Source organism: Tursiops truncatus, chromosome 10 (assembly GCF_011762595.2).
Source record: "Tursiops truncatus isolate mTurTru1 chromosome 10, mTurTru1.mat.Y, whole genome shotgun sequence".
NCBI lineage: Eukaryota > Metazoa > Chordata > Mammalia > Artiodactyla > Delphinidae > Tursiops > Tursiops truncatus.
Genome location: NC_047043.1, coordinates 11860265 through 11875709, shown reverse-complemented (window position 1 = coordinate 11875709; position 15445 = coordinate 11860265). Strand labels below are relative to the sequence as shown.

Here is a 15445-nt window from a genome sequence, read left to right as displayed (position 1 = left end):
TAGCTTATACACAACAGGGCTGGAGGCTGGAAGTCTGTGGTCAAGGTGCTAGCGGATTTGGTTCTGAGAGGTCTGCAGCTGGTCCTCACTTGACAGGGAGAGCATCAACCCCATCCTCAGGGCCCCACCCTCATGACCTCTAGAATAATCACCTCCCAAAGGCCCACCTCCAGAAACCATGACACTGGGGTTAGGATTTCACCATAGGAATTTGGGCAGGTGGGGGGGACCCAAACATTTAGTCCATAACACACACCCTGGCAAATCTGACCCACAGATCTGAGCAGAGTGAGACGTTATGCTGAGAGGGCATGGGGAGGTGGGACAGTGAAGAAAAGAGCAGTAGAGACTCTAATGCTTGTTCAGTTTAGTTCAGCAGACATTTCCTGAGCACCTGCTAAGTGCTCCGCAGAGGCAAAGAGGATATGAAAGTGCCTCTCAGGAGAGCCCATCCTCAGGGGATGAGGACACAGCAGAGGCTGCAGCTTCAGAAGTCCCTCTTCGTTGGCCGTGAGCGCACTGAGACAGGGATGGGCTGTTACTGTCAGGTCCTTGTGGCCAGCACAGCCCAGTGCTGGGCAAAGAGAAGGAAGGGCTCGGCCAAGACGTGTTGAACAGATAGCAATTAAGTATTAAGGAATTGAATTTTCATGGTTTCAAGCACCTAAAAAAATGTCCTTCAAGTTTCAAAAAACTGTTGAGCTTTTTTTTTTCAAGGTAAAAAAGAGTGGCCACACGTACATTGCCAATATGTGTGGTTTTGAAAGCACTGAGGAGGAAAATTGGAGGCCTTAGGCTTTCCAGCTTCCTGCTTCAGCTGGAGCAGAAAAGATGTTCACAAATAACAAACAGACCTCTCCACACAAGGCTGTCCAGGGCCATCCCTTAGACTTCCCAGCCTGGGAGTCACACACCCCTTCCTTACAGCACATTCCTCTCCAAGGATGAACACTCCTTCATTTAGAAGAATCAATCAAAATAAGAATCTCTACAGTGAACACGGTATTTTACACTCATTCCACTAAACCAGAAATAGCAGTCTGAATTCTTCTCACTTTCCAAAGCATCATTTTTTAGTTAAGACAAAGGCATGGAAAGTTTTATCCAGAAAATGATCTAAGGGTGAAGGGACATCTGTGCCCACTGGGATTGTCGTGAGGCTCGGAACCACAGGGGGGGAGCCTCATGCACTTGAAGGGGGGCGAGGGCAGTGCCCATCGTGCTGAGGAGCAGTGGGGACCTGGGGCCCACGCATGCCCAGCAGCTCCAAGTGCCATTAGGACGTGATGAGGTGTTTTGTAAGACCCTGACGCAGGTTTTCTCTTCCACCTGACAGGACTCCCATTTTCTCAGAAAAATATCTATTGCTTTCACTTTGTTGCTAAGCACCTGGGTATCCTGACAGTGTGTAGTTAGTTGTGACCACATCCCTCACCTTGAAGATGTCCTGTCTGTACCTGTGTGTTCCCACTGTTAGACCTTGGGTTCCTGGCATCTCTGCTGGGCAGGTAGTTGTCAAATCTTGTGTGGCCAGGGGCGCCCCCTGTGCCCTCAGACACTCTGACTCAGCCCCTGGGTGTCCCAGTGCCTGGGGAGGGCAGGAGGATGTTTGGGCTAGTGATAAACCCAGTAGGTCTGGGGTAGGGCCCAAGAATGTGCATTTCCCACAAGTTCCCAGGTGATGCCGAGGCTGCTGGTCTGGGGTCCACATCTTGAGAACCACTTCTTTAGGGCGCAGAACAAGGACACAGTCATAGGACAAGCATATCTAATTGTACTGGATTCTGTCACAAATACCCACACCGGTTTACAGTCTCTAGAAGCCGTATGTGCATGCTCTACTCACTCCACAGCTTTGTCAACACTTGGTAGTGTCAGATAGTTAAAATTTTTCACAGATTTAGATGTATGAAATGATACTTTATTTTGGCTTTAATCTGCAGTTCCTTGATTGTCCGTTTTTCTACTGGTTGGTTGTCTTCCTTTAGAGTCTTACACTCGTGGTATCGGCCTTTTCTGATGTCTGGTGCAGATACCTTCTCTCAATCTGTGGCTTCTCTATTCTACTGTGGCCTTTGCTAAATGTGTTTATTTTTAAGCTTTGCCCACTTTATTTTCTTGCTTATGGTTTGTACTTGTGTCTTGTTTAGGCAGTCCTTCCCTCCAAGTTATAAGGATACTCTGCTGTGTTTTATTCTAAAAGTTTCTATGTTTTCCATTTTATATATTTGGGCCCTAAATCCACGACCAGTTTGTTTTTGTGTGCATTGGGAGGTAAGGATCTGACTTTAATTCTTCACAGCAGTAACCGTCTATCTCAGCACCAGTGTTCTCTCCACTGCTCACATGGTCTTCTGTCAGTTTCAGTACAACTGAGTCTTTTCTAGGCTTTCTTTTCTATTCCAGTCTTCTGTTTGTCTGGCCTTGAGCCAAACCGTACTATCTTAATTTTAATTCTTCATTAAATAGTGGTTCTCAACCAGGGGCAACTTTGTCCCCTCGGGGACCCATGGCAACGTCTGGAGAGTTCTCTTTGTTGTGATTGAGGTGGGGGGGTCTGTAAGTGTCCATTTGAAAAGGCTTCTAAATTGGCTTGTTCAGATGTTTCCTGTTAATACTCAATTTTGGATTGCTTAATCATCAAAGAGATACATTAGATCTTCATTTCCCCCATGATTATGGACTTGTTACCATTTTCCTTGTGATTCTTCTGTATTTTGCTTTATAAAAATAACCACAAGATATATAGTCACATAGAAATTCTGAATTACCTTCCTGGTGAATTGAACCATTAAAAAAATCACTAAGCGGGGGCTTCCCTAGTGGTGCAGTGGTTAAGAATCCGTCTGCCAATGTAGGGGACACGGGTTCGAGCCTTGGTCCGGGAAGATCCCACATGCCGCGGAGCAACTAAGCCCATGTGCGACAACTACTGAGCCTGCGCTCTAGAGCCCGCAGGTCACAACTACTGAAGCCCGTGTGCCTACAGCCTGTGCTCTGCAACAAGAGAAGCCACTGCAATGAGAAGCCTGCGCACGGCAACGAAGAGCAGCCCCCACTAGCTGCAACTAGAGAAAGCCTGCGCATGGCAACGAAGACCCGATGCAGCCAAAAATAAATTACTTAATTTAAAAAAAAAGGAACAAACTACTGATACATGCTGTAGTGTGGATAAACCTCCAAAAAAAGAAAACACCACTAAGTGCTGTATTTTACCCCAATAATGCTTTTGTTTCCCCTTCAAGTCTATTTTTTTGATATTTATATAGCCATGTCAGCTTTCTTCAAGTTAATTAGTTGTTTGCCCACTTCCCATTTTTCCTTAAATTTTTTTAATGTTCCTGTTCTTATATTTTAGGAATGTCTCTTACAAACAGAATAACTAGATTTTATCACTTAAAGGAAATATTTTCAGGAAAATAGGAAGCACCAAATCAGATGACAGCAATGAAGCCAGGCAGGCAGTGATCACAGCAAACGTGAGCCAAACTTGACACGGAACATCATAAAACTGGCTTCGTTACCGTCTTATTTGGTGCTGTTTTCCTGCAAGTGTTCCCTATGCTTTTGGTCCAGTTATTTTTCTCCCCTCTTTAAGAGAATGGCACAGACAGAAAAAACGGGAGACTCTGCAAAGCCAGGCTGAAACACCACGAAGGACTCCACAGTCACAAAGAAAACCCGTGTTTTCCCCACCTTCTCCCCGACAGGAGAGCAGCCCCCAGAGGCACGACCTTGACCCCTGTGCACTCATGTCCCCCTGACGGGTCAGCCTTGCAGGAGCCCCAGGGCAACACCGCCCCGGTGTCCCCTGTGAAGTGGCCGTGATTCCTGCGCAGCCCAGGGCGACGGTGATGGCACGTCACCCGGCTCCTCTGCCTTGGATGTTGCCACCTTGAGTGCGATGTTGTCTCAACTGCAACAAGCTTTACCTGCTTTGATGCTGAGCCTTCATGATTTCTTGTGCCCAGAGACAATCAGATTCCCACCTTCCTGCCAGACACAACGGGGATCTGGCTCTCGTCAAGCCGCCTCTCCCGTCATTATCGTCCAGTCTTTCCAATTCAGCTGGAGTAAATTCCCCGAATTTGATACTATCATGATTATTTTACTCAGAGTTTTATATATACTCACAGACTTACATGTCTCTTCCGTGCACTTCGGCCTCCCTCCCGGGACCCATGCCCTCTTCCCTCCTCCTGTGGTCCGACGTTTGCTGAGAGCAGGCGTAGGGGGGACTTGTATCTCACACTTGATCTTAAGAGATATTTACTTCACCTCTTTGAATTTATTATCCCACTGTCTTCTGACTCCTGTTGTTGAGCTGTAGGTCTAATTATTTCCTTATCTTTCCTAATCTGCTCTTTCTCTTTGATGTGCATCATTTCGCTGCAGTGGATTAAGTGAGGATTTCTTTCATCTGTCTTGCTTGAATATATTTTGTTCCTAAATCCTGCGTGTCTGATCTTTCAGCAAATCTGGAAGATAATCAGCGAATACTGCTGGTCCCTACAGTCTCCATTCTCATTCTGGAACTGTCAATATGTAAACTTTTGCATTTTCCATTTCTCTTAAGCTCTTTCATACTTCCCACTTATTTCGTCCACTAATTTTCTATTTGGCTCTCACCTCTTTAACTTGTGCCCGAAGTTTTAAATTTCAGTGATTTTTCCTATTTGGAGGTTATCTGGCTTTTTTTCAAATGCCTGATCTGATTTTTGACACCTTGTTCATTGTTTGATTCAACCTTTTCATTCTTTAAAATATTTAAAGCCACTTTGAATTCTCGGGAAAAGATGCTAATAGTCTTTGTTTCTGCTGGCCCGCACTCATAGTGACATGTGTACTGTAAATTCCAGATTGGATTGGATTTTGTGTTTATATTCCTTTGAGATCCTGGGTTAAGGACGTGTCCACATCCAGAAATTTCTATTTGCTTGTGACAGGCAGCGTCATGCCTGGGATGATAAGTTACCTGGCTTGTAGTTTCTGGACCACAGAGGCAGTTTAAATATGAACGCCAGACCCTGGAGGCACCCCTCACTGTGCCCAGGCTCAGACTTCTAGTCCTATAGTGTCTTTCTGCTGGTGGGCTGATTTTTTTTTTTAACACCTTTATTGGAGTATAATTGCTTTACAATGGTGTTAGTTTCTGCTTTGTAACAAAGTGAATCAGTTATACATATGTTCCCATATCTCTTCCCTCTTGCGTCTCTCTCCCTCCCACCCTCCCTATCCCACTCCTCTAGGTGGTCACAAAGCACCGAGCTGATCTCCCTGTGCTATGCGGCTGCTTCCCACTAGCTATCTACCTTACATTTGGTAGCGTATATATGTCCATGTCTCTCTCTCGCTTTGTCACAGCTCACCCTTCCCCCTCCCCATATCCTCAAGTCCATTCTCTAGTAGGTCTGTGTCTTTATTCCTGTCTTACCCCTAGGTTCTTCATGACATTTTTTTCCCTTAAATTCCATACATATGTGTTAGCATACGGTATTTGTCTTTCTCTTTCTGACTTACTTCACTCTGTATGACAGACTCTAGGTCCATCCACCTCATTACAAATAGCTCAATTTCGTTTCTTTTTATGGCTGAGTAATATTCCATTGTATATATGTGCCACATCTTCTTTATCCATTCATCCGATGATGGGCACTTAGGTTGTTTCCATCTCTGGGCTATTGTAAATAGAGCTGCAGTGAACATTGTGGTACATGACTCTTTTTGAATTATGGTTTTCTCAGGGTATATGCCCAGCAGTGGGATTGCTGGGTCGTATGGTAGCTCTAGTTGTAGTTTTTTAAGGCCCCTCCGTACTGTTCTCCACAGTGGGCTGATTCTCTCTCTAGTCTGTGCTTTCACCGCAGGGAGCTCTTGGTTGCAACTCGCCGGCTTGCAGATGCTCAAACTTTGCTGTTAAGATGAAGACTAGAGAAATGTCACAAGGGCAGAGAAGACTCCAAATGGAATTGTAGTAAAGCTGGGGGCAACCACAGCCAGAGGTGTCTGGCAGGAATGTCAGCCTCTCTGAGTCAGCGCCCACCTCCGAAGCCAAGAATTGTCTGATGCAGAAAGGGTTCCCTTCAGCACCTGCAAGCAGAGGACTGGGGGTGAAAAGGAAAACTGCTGTGGCAGGTGTAAGAGGTAATAGTAACCAAGGTTAAGCTAGGATGGATTTAAAGTACCAAACTGGGACATGTCAATAATACACTGCTCCAAAGTCTATTTTAAAAGTCTGGAGTAGCGGGAGATATTTTACACCTAGAAAACACAATGTGCTTTTAGCCTAACACAGTGGAAGCTCACCTTTTAAAGTGTTATTAAATGACAGATGGTCTAACCTCTTCCTGTGCCGGTCTCCCCAGAGCCCATGGGCAGCATGTCATCCATGGAAGTGAATGTGGACCTGCTGGAGCAAATGGACCTGGTGGACATCTCTGACCAGGAGGCCCTGGATGTCTTCCTGAACTCCGGTGGCGAGGGGAGCACTGTGCTGTCCCCTGTCTCAGGTAGGGGTGACAAGTCTGCACACACTGAGTCACACCTAGTTCCATGACTTCCCTGCACATGGAGAACCGATACAGGGCGGTTCGGTTGCACAAGGCGTGCACAGATCTTCTTGTCCCACTAACCCATTCCACGCCCAGTCTGGCTTCACAGAAGTGGACAAATGAAACATTGGCTGTTGTGGTTGTGAGTTTCTCAGCGACTCTCAGGGCTTTACCCAGACACCTTCAGTGAACAGGGAGCTTTCTTAAATGGTGTGTTCTTTCTCCTCTGGCTCACAAGTTACTTTGAGTGGGGTTTTTGTGGCTAAGCACTAGAATTTGGGGGAGGTGGGAGCTCTCCTGTGTGGCTCCCCCTCCCCCATTCGGCAGGTGTTTGATCTCTGCTGTGGGCAGGGCCAAGGTTTGTGTTCAGCACTCGGCTCATATTTTAAAAATTAGGCGCAACCCTGTGGGCATGTTACCTCCATTTAATGCCTTCCCGAAATTCCATGTTCATTCGGTGTGTACTTACTGAGGCTTTGGCCCTATACCTGGACTCAATTTATTTTAAATTTTGGACCATTCCTTCTGGGTGGGTGGTCTTCGCAGACGCCATTACAGAGAACGCGTTTAAGTTTCTGCCACGTACAAAAGAAGGCAAGGCCAGCCCTTCAGCAGCACCTGCCCCCTTCACTGGTGGCCCCACTCCACGGGCTACCGTCCTCACAATTGAGGCCCGGGGCTTCCTGTCCACGTGTGTCTCTAAGGTCTCCACAAAGCAGCTCCGTCCGTCGTCTCCCCTTCCCGGGAACTGCGTGAGCAGTGCCGTCCCAGGGAGGGAGGCCCTTGTCCCGCCGAGAAGGCCGGCCCCTTCCCAGGGTCAGGAAGAAACTCCATCACCTGTGTATGGTTTTGATTCCTCTAAGAGGATCCACAAGGGTTTTCTCCTAACGTCCATTTCTTTGAATTATTTCAAAGGATATACAGAGGTAAATCTAGGTTATCAAGGTTACCAGGAGTGCTCCTCAAAGAAATGCAGTGTTCGCGGTTTGGCCTTGAGCACAGTGCTTTATTGGATACTGGAAAGGGTTCGGGATCTTTCCACGTGTCACAGGTGGCAGAAGGGTCAGCTCGGGCCCTGGGCTGCCTTGGGCGTCACCTAGCTCAGCATTTTCTGGGGGCAGTCCCTGCACTGCCATGGGGCCTGGTTCTGCAGCCTGCACGTCACAGGAACAGAGAACTCCCACCCGCTTTATATTCTATGCAAGTTCAAATGACCATCTTCAGGGGCAGTTCTCAGATGCAGCACTTTTAGGACAGGCTCGACTCTGCTTTATTTTGCAGGGCCTGAAGCGAGCCCCGGTCAGGATGAAGTTACTCTTCAGGTTCCGGATGCCTCCCGGGCCACCCGGCCGTCCTCAGCTGCACCCTGCACCGACCCAGCTGCCCAGGACCCCAGCGAAGTGGGGGAGTCCCCCGTGGTCCAGTCTGACGAGGAGGGAGTAGAGGTGGACACCGCCCTGGCCACCTTACACACTGACGACAGTGACTCCTAAACCCGGGTGTCCGTGCTCTGGCCACCTTCAGAGGATGACACAGCTGTGCCCAGAGGCCCATGGGGAAGGCAGGTGGATTTAGGGAGGCTCTCGATTTTTACAGTTGCCAATAATGTGTGAGAAACTGACTGAAACAACAGCTACAATAAAGTTTGAGGACCGCAAACACGGCCAGTTTGTACAGAAGGGCTGCTAAACACACACGTTCTGCAGGCCTCACCGTGCGGGCTAGGCCAGGAAATTCGGTGTCCACGCCGGCTCGGCACTGAACGGCGAAGCCCTCTACAGGCAGGAAGCTGTGCTTCCTCTCGGCTCTAACCAAGTTTGGGTTTTCATCTGATCATTACAAAAATTATGAAGTCCAACAAGCACGGCCTACCTTAATAGACCACACACCTGGGCCCAGAGGAAGAGAGAGAAACCGAAGCCAAGCCCACCGGCCATCGCTCCTGGCGGGACCCCGCTCCCCCAGGGACGTGTTTTCCCCTCTCCCTGCTCGCTCACAGCCCACAGACGAGGGGCAGGCTGGCGCGAGGAGGGGCGGCTGCGGCCCTGCACCCTCGTGGCCACGCTGCCCGCTGGGGTCCAGGGGCCCCACAGAAAATGAGAGGCAAACGGAAGCCGTTTGGTTTTTGTTCAGAGACCATCCAGGTAACTGCCAGCAGAGGGAAAGTGAGATTAAAGATTAAAATTCGGTGTTCACTCCACTCCCTGGCCAGTGGGACAGACCCCCGCAGCCCGTTTATCGGAAAACACCTCATTTCATTCACTCTCTTCCACAAGACAAACAAGTGTCCAAAAAACTTTGTTTTTATTATTAAACCTTGTAGTACAAACCTGAAAAGTAAACAAAAAACTGGCAATAAACAACATGAAGTCTTCCCTCCCGGGGGAGGGGTGCAGAGCAGCGCTAATAAATTAAACGTCAGACCGTAAGCCGTAGGCAGAAGTTCACTGTCCAAAGAGGGCAAGAACACACAGCAAGGCCATGAAAACCGGACAAGCACATTGGAAAACACGACTCTGCTCATGTCATTGTTAAATATTCCAACACAGTTCAGTCTTCTGCCAACGACAACCGACAAAGTGTCACAGGACGCTCCTGACAAGACAGCCCCACCGGCGAGCTCAGTGCAACACGGGCAGCTGCGGGATTGGTGAATCCAATTATGAAACAAAGAACAGCTTGTGAAAACAGTTTCCCTTTTTTATTCCACACATACTGTACACACAACCGGAGAAGGGCAACAGCTACTCCATTATTATTTTTGTTGTTGTTGTTCAGTGATGTAAGCAGCACTTATAAATGTTACAAGAAAAACCCTGTAAGCATCCAATCCAACCGATGAAGAAACTGAAGTGTAAGGCTTTTCTTCATCTCGTCTTCTCACCCCCTCCCCTCCCCCACCCAGAAAAAGGCTCAAGTATTTAAAACAATTTACAGGCGTATGTACAAAAGGGACGGGATTTTTTTTTTTCTTTTTGTTACAACATGAAGAGAAAAAATAGACCAGATGAGCGCAGATACATTTTCACATTCAAAAAGAACGGCAGACCTCCTAGTGGCTCTAGATGTGATCGCCAACAGAACGAGTTTAAAAAGAAAGATTAATGCTGACCTGTGAAGGTGTAAAACAACAAGCTGTGAGATGAAGACGGAATGTTAGAAAGATTGCACATCCATGACGAAGAAGCACTTAACGGCTTCAATCACTTTTTTCCTTTTTTTGTTTTAAGGATGCTATTGAAGGGTTTTTTGATAAAGTAGCCAACAGCACCAAAAAATAACAGAATGGATTTCCTAATGAAATCAGGCACAGGTTTCCCTCACGCGACCCCCTCCAAGGCAGGCAGTCTTTTTCTTCTCTTTCCTTTTTTTCCTTAAACAGATGCATAGTGATGTGCTGGTAAAGAGAACCTAGTCACTCCGACCTCCTCATTTTGCCTATGGTTAGGAAACAACGTCCACCTTCAGCTGCCATAACCGCCCAAAGAAACAAAATGGGGATTCTCCGGTTTTAACAATTACAAACTCATCCTGCACATGACAGAAGAAAAGACAGCCAAAGTAAAGCCATTTCTTTCAAGTTTTGTGTGTGTGTGTGTGTGTGTGCGTGTGTCTCCTATCCCTTTTCCTCTCTAGAAAAAAATCTGCTCACATTACTGATGGTTTTAAAATTTGTTCTCCAAACTTTACCCTCTTCAAAACTGGGTTAAAAAAGCCTTTTTTCCCCCAACAATTACAAAAAAAACAAAAACAAAAACAAAAACCACAAACAAAAATCAAACAAAAAGGCTTTTGTCAGCCACAAGGGGCGATACAAATTAATAACAGCCCCTCAAGGGTTTTAAAACAGTGAATATACGGCAGTTTCAAAAATCTGACTGCAGTATCTAGGTATTCTAAGTACAAAAAAAGTTCAACAGTTTAATGCTAAAACAAAATTAGTTCTCTAAAACCAGAAGAAAATCTTCTTCAGAGCTAGTGCAAAGACAGCTTGTATCCTACAGCCAGTACTCCAAACTAGAATATAATAATTACAGAAAAATATCTATCCCCGGCCCACGGTGCTGGCGTCTTCACGAGGAGGAGGCAGCGGCGAGCCGGGAGGGCGGCACGTCCACCGTCGCTCTCTTGCGGGGCCCTCTTTTTGGTGTGGGTTTACCGAGACAGTTCTCAATGCTGCCGTTTTTACCAGATACCTTGCCACAGATCTGATTGACCAGGCTGATAATTTGTTCCTGTTTCGGGTTGAAAGGAAGACACAGGATTAGCCAACGGAAGAGCGTCGCCAGGACCCCCCAGGGAGTCACCTTCATCAAACCAGTCAGAGCGGCACCGAGGGGGTGGGGTGGGGAGGGCTGGGTGGCCTTGGAAATCCGCCCCGAGGTTCCCGGGTGCGGCGGCCTGGGAGCTGGTTAGGACAACAACTTCCCGAGACCAAGGTCCCCTGGCCAGGCACCTAAACGAAACACTCCTTCTGGGGGAGAAACCTGCCTTTTCTCATCTGGAAGCCAAGGAAACGGTACGCCAGGTCCTTTCCTGATGGGCAGCTTCCTAACCCCACTTCCCCCTCCAGGGAGCCCAGGAGCGCCCCCTGGTGGCTGTAAAGTCCAAACGTTCACGAGCTGAAAGCCCTGAAATACCTGCAGCCCGGAAACCAGAGTAAGTGTAGGGCTGTTTCCTTAGAGCTGCTTTCCCATCTGGTCTGTACCTTCACCCGTGTCCATGAGGTCCCTCGCCGCCGAGACAACACAGCAGCAGGCTTCCTGCTGCCGCCACCGGGGCACCTCCTTGGGGCTGAGAGGCCGCCCGGGGCCCCAGCAGGAAGGGGAGGGCTGGGAAGTGAGGGGAGACTCAGGCCTGAGTGTCCAGGGCCCCTCGCCTGGATCCCTGCACGGTGACAAATGCCTGGGGGCTGCTTGTGGCTCTCTCTGCTACTCTGGAGCCTACTTAACCTGCTCTTGCAGATGAATACAAACACGTGTCTATAAACGTTTCTCATTCCCTCCTCAGCGAAGGGGAGAGCACAAACGCAACAAGAGAACCATCTATCTGTTGGCGTCAAAAATACATGTGTAACTTTAACACAACTCGCAACCATCCAGTTTTAAAAGAAACCACGTGGAGGAGTATTAAAATGGCCCATGTTCTGACATACACTGCAGAGCACCTGCTGGAGCCAGGGACGGACAGACCAGGAGGACACGGGGACAGGAGGCCACTCCTTCACTCAAGCCTGAGGGTCAGCCTAGTCCGGGCCCAGGCCTGCTCCCAGGCACTGCAGACATCGTTGGGCCACTTAAAGCACTTAGGATACACATGCTAATGAAGAACAAACAGATGAGCTTCAGTAAAGCCCAGTTACCTGCAGCTAAAGCCACCTGGGCAGCAGGGGGTCCGAGGAGGCAGCCAGCCCGCCCACCTGCACCTGTGGGACCGAACAGCTGGACAGAGGGGTCTGACTGCTGGGCACCAGGGCTCAGACCAGAGCTGTGCTCTCAAAAGCCATTTCTGAGATCCAACCCAGAGCTGGAAATTCCCCAATTAAAAAAAGAAAAAAAAAAATACAGTTCAACTCAACAGGGAACTGACTTGTGATTTTCATTTACTAAAACAGGCCACTGGCAAAGTAGGAGGCTGAAAACCTTTTCCCTATGCGTGAGAACCAATGATTAAGCTTCAGACCGACAGACCCTACTACATATGTGATTCTTTTCCAGGATTTTGGTCACATCAAGACACCTAGCTCCAAGATGGGCTGGAGGTGGAAACTAACCCACGTTTTGTCGAGCTTCAGAATCATCTCGAGAAGCCCCAGCGCCGCCGGCTGTACCCTGCGAGTTGCCAGAGATGCTCTGACTCAGACACGAGGGTTTATTTTTAACCGTGTTCTGACATTTGCTGTTCAAGTGAAGAAGCAGGGAGGGGAAAGTGGTTATTGCCTTCGCTGAACATGCTCTTTAAAAACAAAGAAGATGCAAAGAGATCTATTTTCAGCTTTCCAATCTTACAATTTAGCCAAAGGCTTCTGATCAAGTCTGACCACAGCCTGAGACCCCACGGGTGCCCCCATTGCCTCCCGGGGCACCCGGCCCGGCCCTGCCCGGGGCTGCCATGTGTGATGGCCGGATGAGGCCGCCTTACGTGGGACTGTCGGCCCCAGGTTTCAGGGGCAGTGGGGATGGGAGAGCCGGCAGGTTCCACCCTCAGAGAGGGGCTCACGGCCAGACACCACAGGGAGGAGGACGCTTCTCTGGAAGAGGGCGGGCCAAGAGGGGCAACGGGGTCCCCAGAGCAGTCTCCCAAGGTGACCCCCCACAGAAAAGGGCCACGTGTCTCCGGAGCTGCGAGCTTGTACCCGGAAACGCAATCGCAGAGCAGCCTGGAAGCACGTAAAACACACGTGACGAGACGAGCAAGGCTGCTCTGGAAGCGGAGCCCTCAGTGCTCCGGGCCGGCTGAGCAGCGCCCTCCCCGTGGGGGCACCTAACGGGCAGTGGAGACCAGCCGACACAGAAAGCGCCTCATGTGGACCTGCCTCTGGGGACGGCTGCGGTTTTCAGACAGGGTGGAACTGGGATTTATTCAGAAGTTGAAGCCTTCAGGAGCAAACAGTGAAAGGCTCCGTGTCTGCCGAGGCCCCGGGGTAAGGACAAGGGCACGGGTGCTGCCCATAGCTCAGCAAGTGGCCGCAGGCTCTGAAGTTCACCACGCGCAGACCCACAGCAGAACCGCTGGCAGCTGCGGGGGAGGGACACCGACACGGGCAGACGGGCACGGCGATCGGCACTTTGTGTCCCAGAGGCCCCGGCCCCGCGGGGCTGGGGCCAGGAAGGCTCCTCAGGCCGAGTCCCGGGCTGCTCTGAGGACACAGAGACCAGATGGACGCAGCCGCAAGGCCCCCGAAGCGGCCCTCGGCCTGGAGGGAAGGGGAGCCCTGGCTTGGCCCTGCCGATTTCGGTCTCGGTCTGTTCTGGGCCCCGACTGGAGATGAAGGCACAGTCCCCTCCAGACAGTGGGGCAGCCACGCCCTGAAACCGAACTCTTTACGAACCGAGGCACCGAGGCCAGGAGGGAAAGCAGAGCTGAGCGCGCTGCGGACAGGCTCGCTCGGGCACGACAAAGCGCGGACAAGGACAAAAGTCCCTGCAGCCTCAGCTCCTGGTCTCTCCAGGCCAGTGGAACTCGAGCCGGACCTGCCCACTCCCCCACCTTGGCGCAAGGAGCTACCTTCCCACCACGTCAGGCACCGTCCGGCCAGAAGGCACCTGGAACCAGGCCGGCTGCACGCGGTCACGACGAGCTGTGACATGGACCACGCGGGCAGGGGACCGCTGCCACCCCGCGAGGCACTGACCTCGTCGTAGCGGTACATGAGCTTCAGGCCGCGGCAGGACTTCTGCTTCTCCACGTGGCGCAGGGCACACTCCAGGCAGAAGACCACATTCTCGTTCTCCTGCACGACCTGCGGGACGAGAGGCACCCGAGGCTGAGGGGACTCGGGGGTGGGGGACAGGGGGGTGTCCCGGGAGCAGAGTGTGCGAGGTCACCGCCCAGGCCAGGGGCGTCTGTGACCCAGAGACATGGGATACTGACGAGAACACCAACAAGTCACCGGGATCGTCAACCAGGAAACAAGTAAGTGACCATCTGTGAGCTGCACCCAAAGGCCTCGAGGGCCCTCCTGGCTCCTGTGCACTTTCCCGCCAGAGGGTCTGAGCGCGGCGGGCTGGTGGGCAGGGGCTGAGGGTTCTCAGGGCTCCTGAGACTTCTGGTTCAAAAACTACGCCGGTACAAAAGGTGCCAGAATGGCCACACCCTGGACGCTTCGGCGGCAACGCGTGTTGCTCCTGCTCTTGGGCGGCTCGGTTGGTCCAGCTGGTTTACACCACCTCGGGAGGCAGCACCTCTGTCCACACTCCAGCCAGCACGGTTCCTGACCCTTGCCACGCAAGCCTGAATCTCCAGTGCCCTGAGGGTGCGCTGGCACCAGGGATGGGCCGAGGCCCCGCAGATGCTCAGAGCTGTGTGTGTGTGGGCGGGGGGGCGGGGGGGCATCCCTCACCCCAACCCTGACTCCCGGTCCTGGTCTCACTCAGTGTAAACAATGCAGAAATGCTGCCTTGACACACCAGATGCAAAGGATCACAGGTCTTTTCATGAGGATTCAACGGGAAGACCTAGGTTTCTTATCTTCATTGTTGCTAAGCAAAGACAAGAAAACAAGCTGGGGACTTCCCTGGTGGCACAGTGGTTGGGAATCTGCCTGCCGGTGCAGGGGACACGGGTTCAAGCCCTGGTCTGGGAAGATGCCACATGCTGCAGAGCAACTAAGCCCGTGCGCCGCAACTACTGAGCCCGTGCGCCTAGAGCCCGTGCGCCACAACTACTGAGCCCACACACCACAACTACTGAGCCCGTGTACCACAACTACTGAAGCCCACGCACCACAACTACTGGAGCCTGCGCACCTAGAGCCCGTGCTCCGCAACAAGAGAGGCCTGCGCACCGCAACGAAGAGGAGTCCCCGCTCACCGCAACTAGAGAAAGCCCAAGCACAGCAACAGAGACCCGATGCAGCCATAAATAAATAAATAAATAAAAGTAAATAAATTTATAAAAAAAGAAACAAAAAAAATAAGCTGTAGGAATAAGGAAATGACACTTATTGGCACAAACACATCACCCGGGGCTGAGGACAGGAACAGACGTACATACGAAACAGTGAACAAAAACATATAAACCCCTTAGTACCTAAGCAATTGAAAAGCGTATATAAATAAAACTTCAACTTTTACCTATGTATTCAGGATATGTGCTTTTTAAAATACCATTCTGGCTAAGAAATCCTGGTGACAACTCTCAAGGTACAGCTTTCGGAGGGAGAGCCTGAAAAT

At 50.3% G+C, this 15445-nt stretch overlaps 2 protein-coding genes across 12 annotated transcripts in view; one reads left to right on the top strand and one right to left on the bottom strand.

Annotated features, from left to right (window-relative positions):
• DTNBP1 (dystrobrevin binding protein 1) overlaps positions 1-10131 on the top strand; it is a 120194-nt gene extending 110063 nt beyond the window's left edge. Inside the window, exons 9-10 of the mRNA XM_019944977.3 lie at positions 6366-6509; positions 7833-10131. Of these exons, the coding sequence (XP_019800536.1) occupies positions 6366-6509; positions 7833-8044 (356 nt within the window). The 3' untranslated portion in view covers positions 8045-10131. The remainder of the gene's footprint in view (positions 1-6365; positions 6510-7832) is intronic.
• Positions 8839-15445, bottom strand: part of JARID2 (jumonji and AT-rich interaction domain containing 2) — a 242835-nt gene continuing 236228 nt past the window's right edge. For 9 of the 11 annotated variants that reach the window (XM_033863847.2, XM_033863846.2, XM_033863842.2 and 6 more), the window contains one exon: positions 10902-14013. In XM_033863847.2, coding sequence (XP_033719738.1) covers positions 13150-14013 — 864 coding nt within the window. In that variant the 3' untranslated portion in view covers positions 10902-13149. Of the gene's footprint in view, positions 10787-10901; positions 14014-15445 lie in introns of those variants that run through there. The other 2 variants (XM_033863843.2, XM_033863844.2) reach the window with 2 other exon arrangements.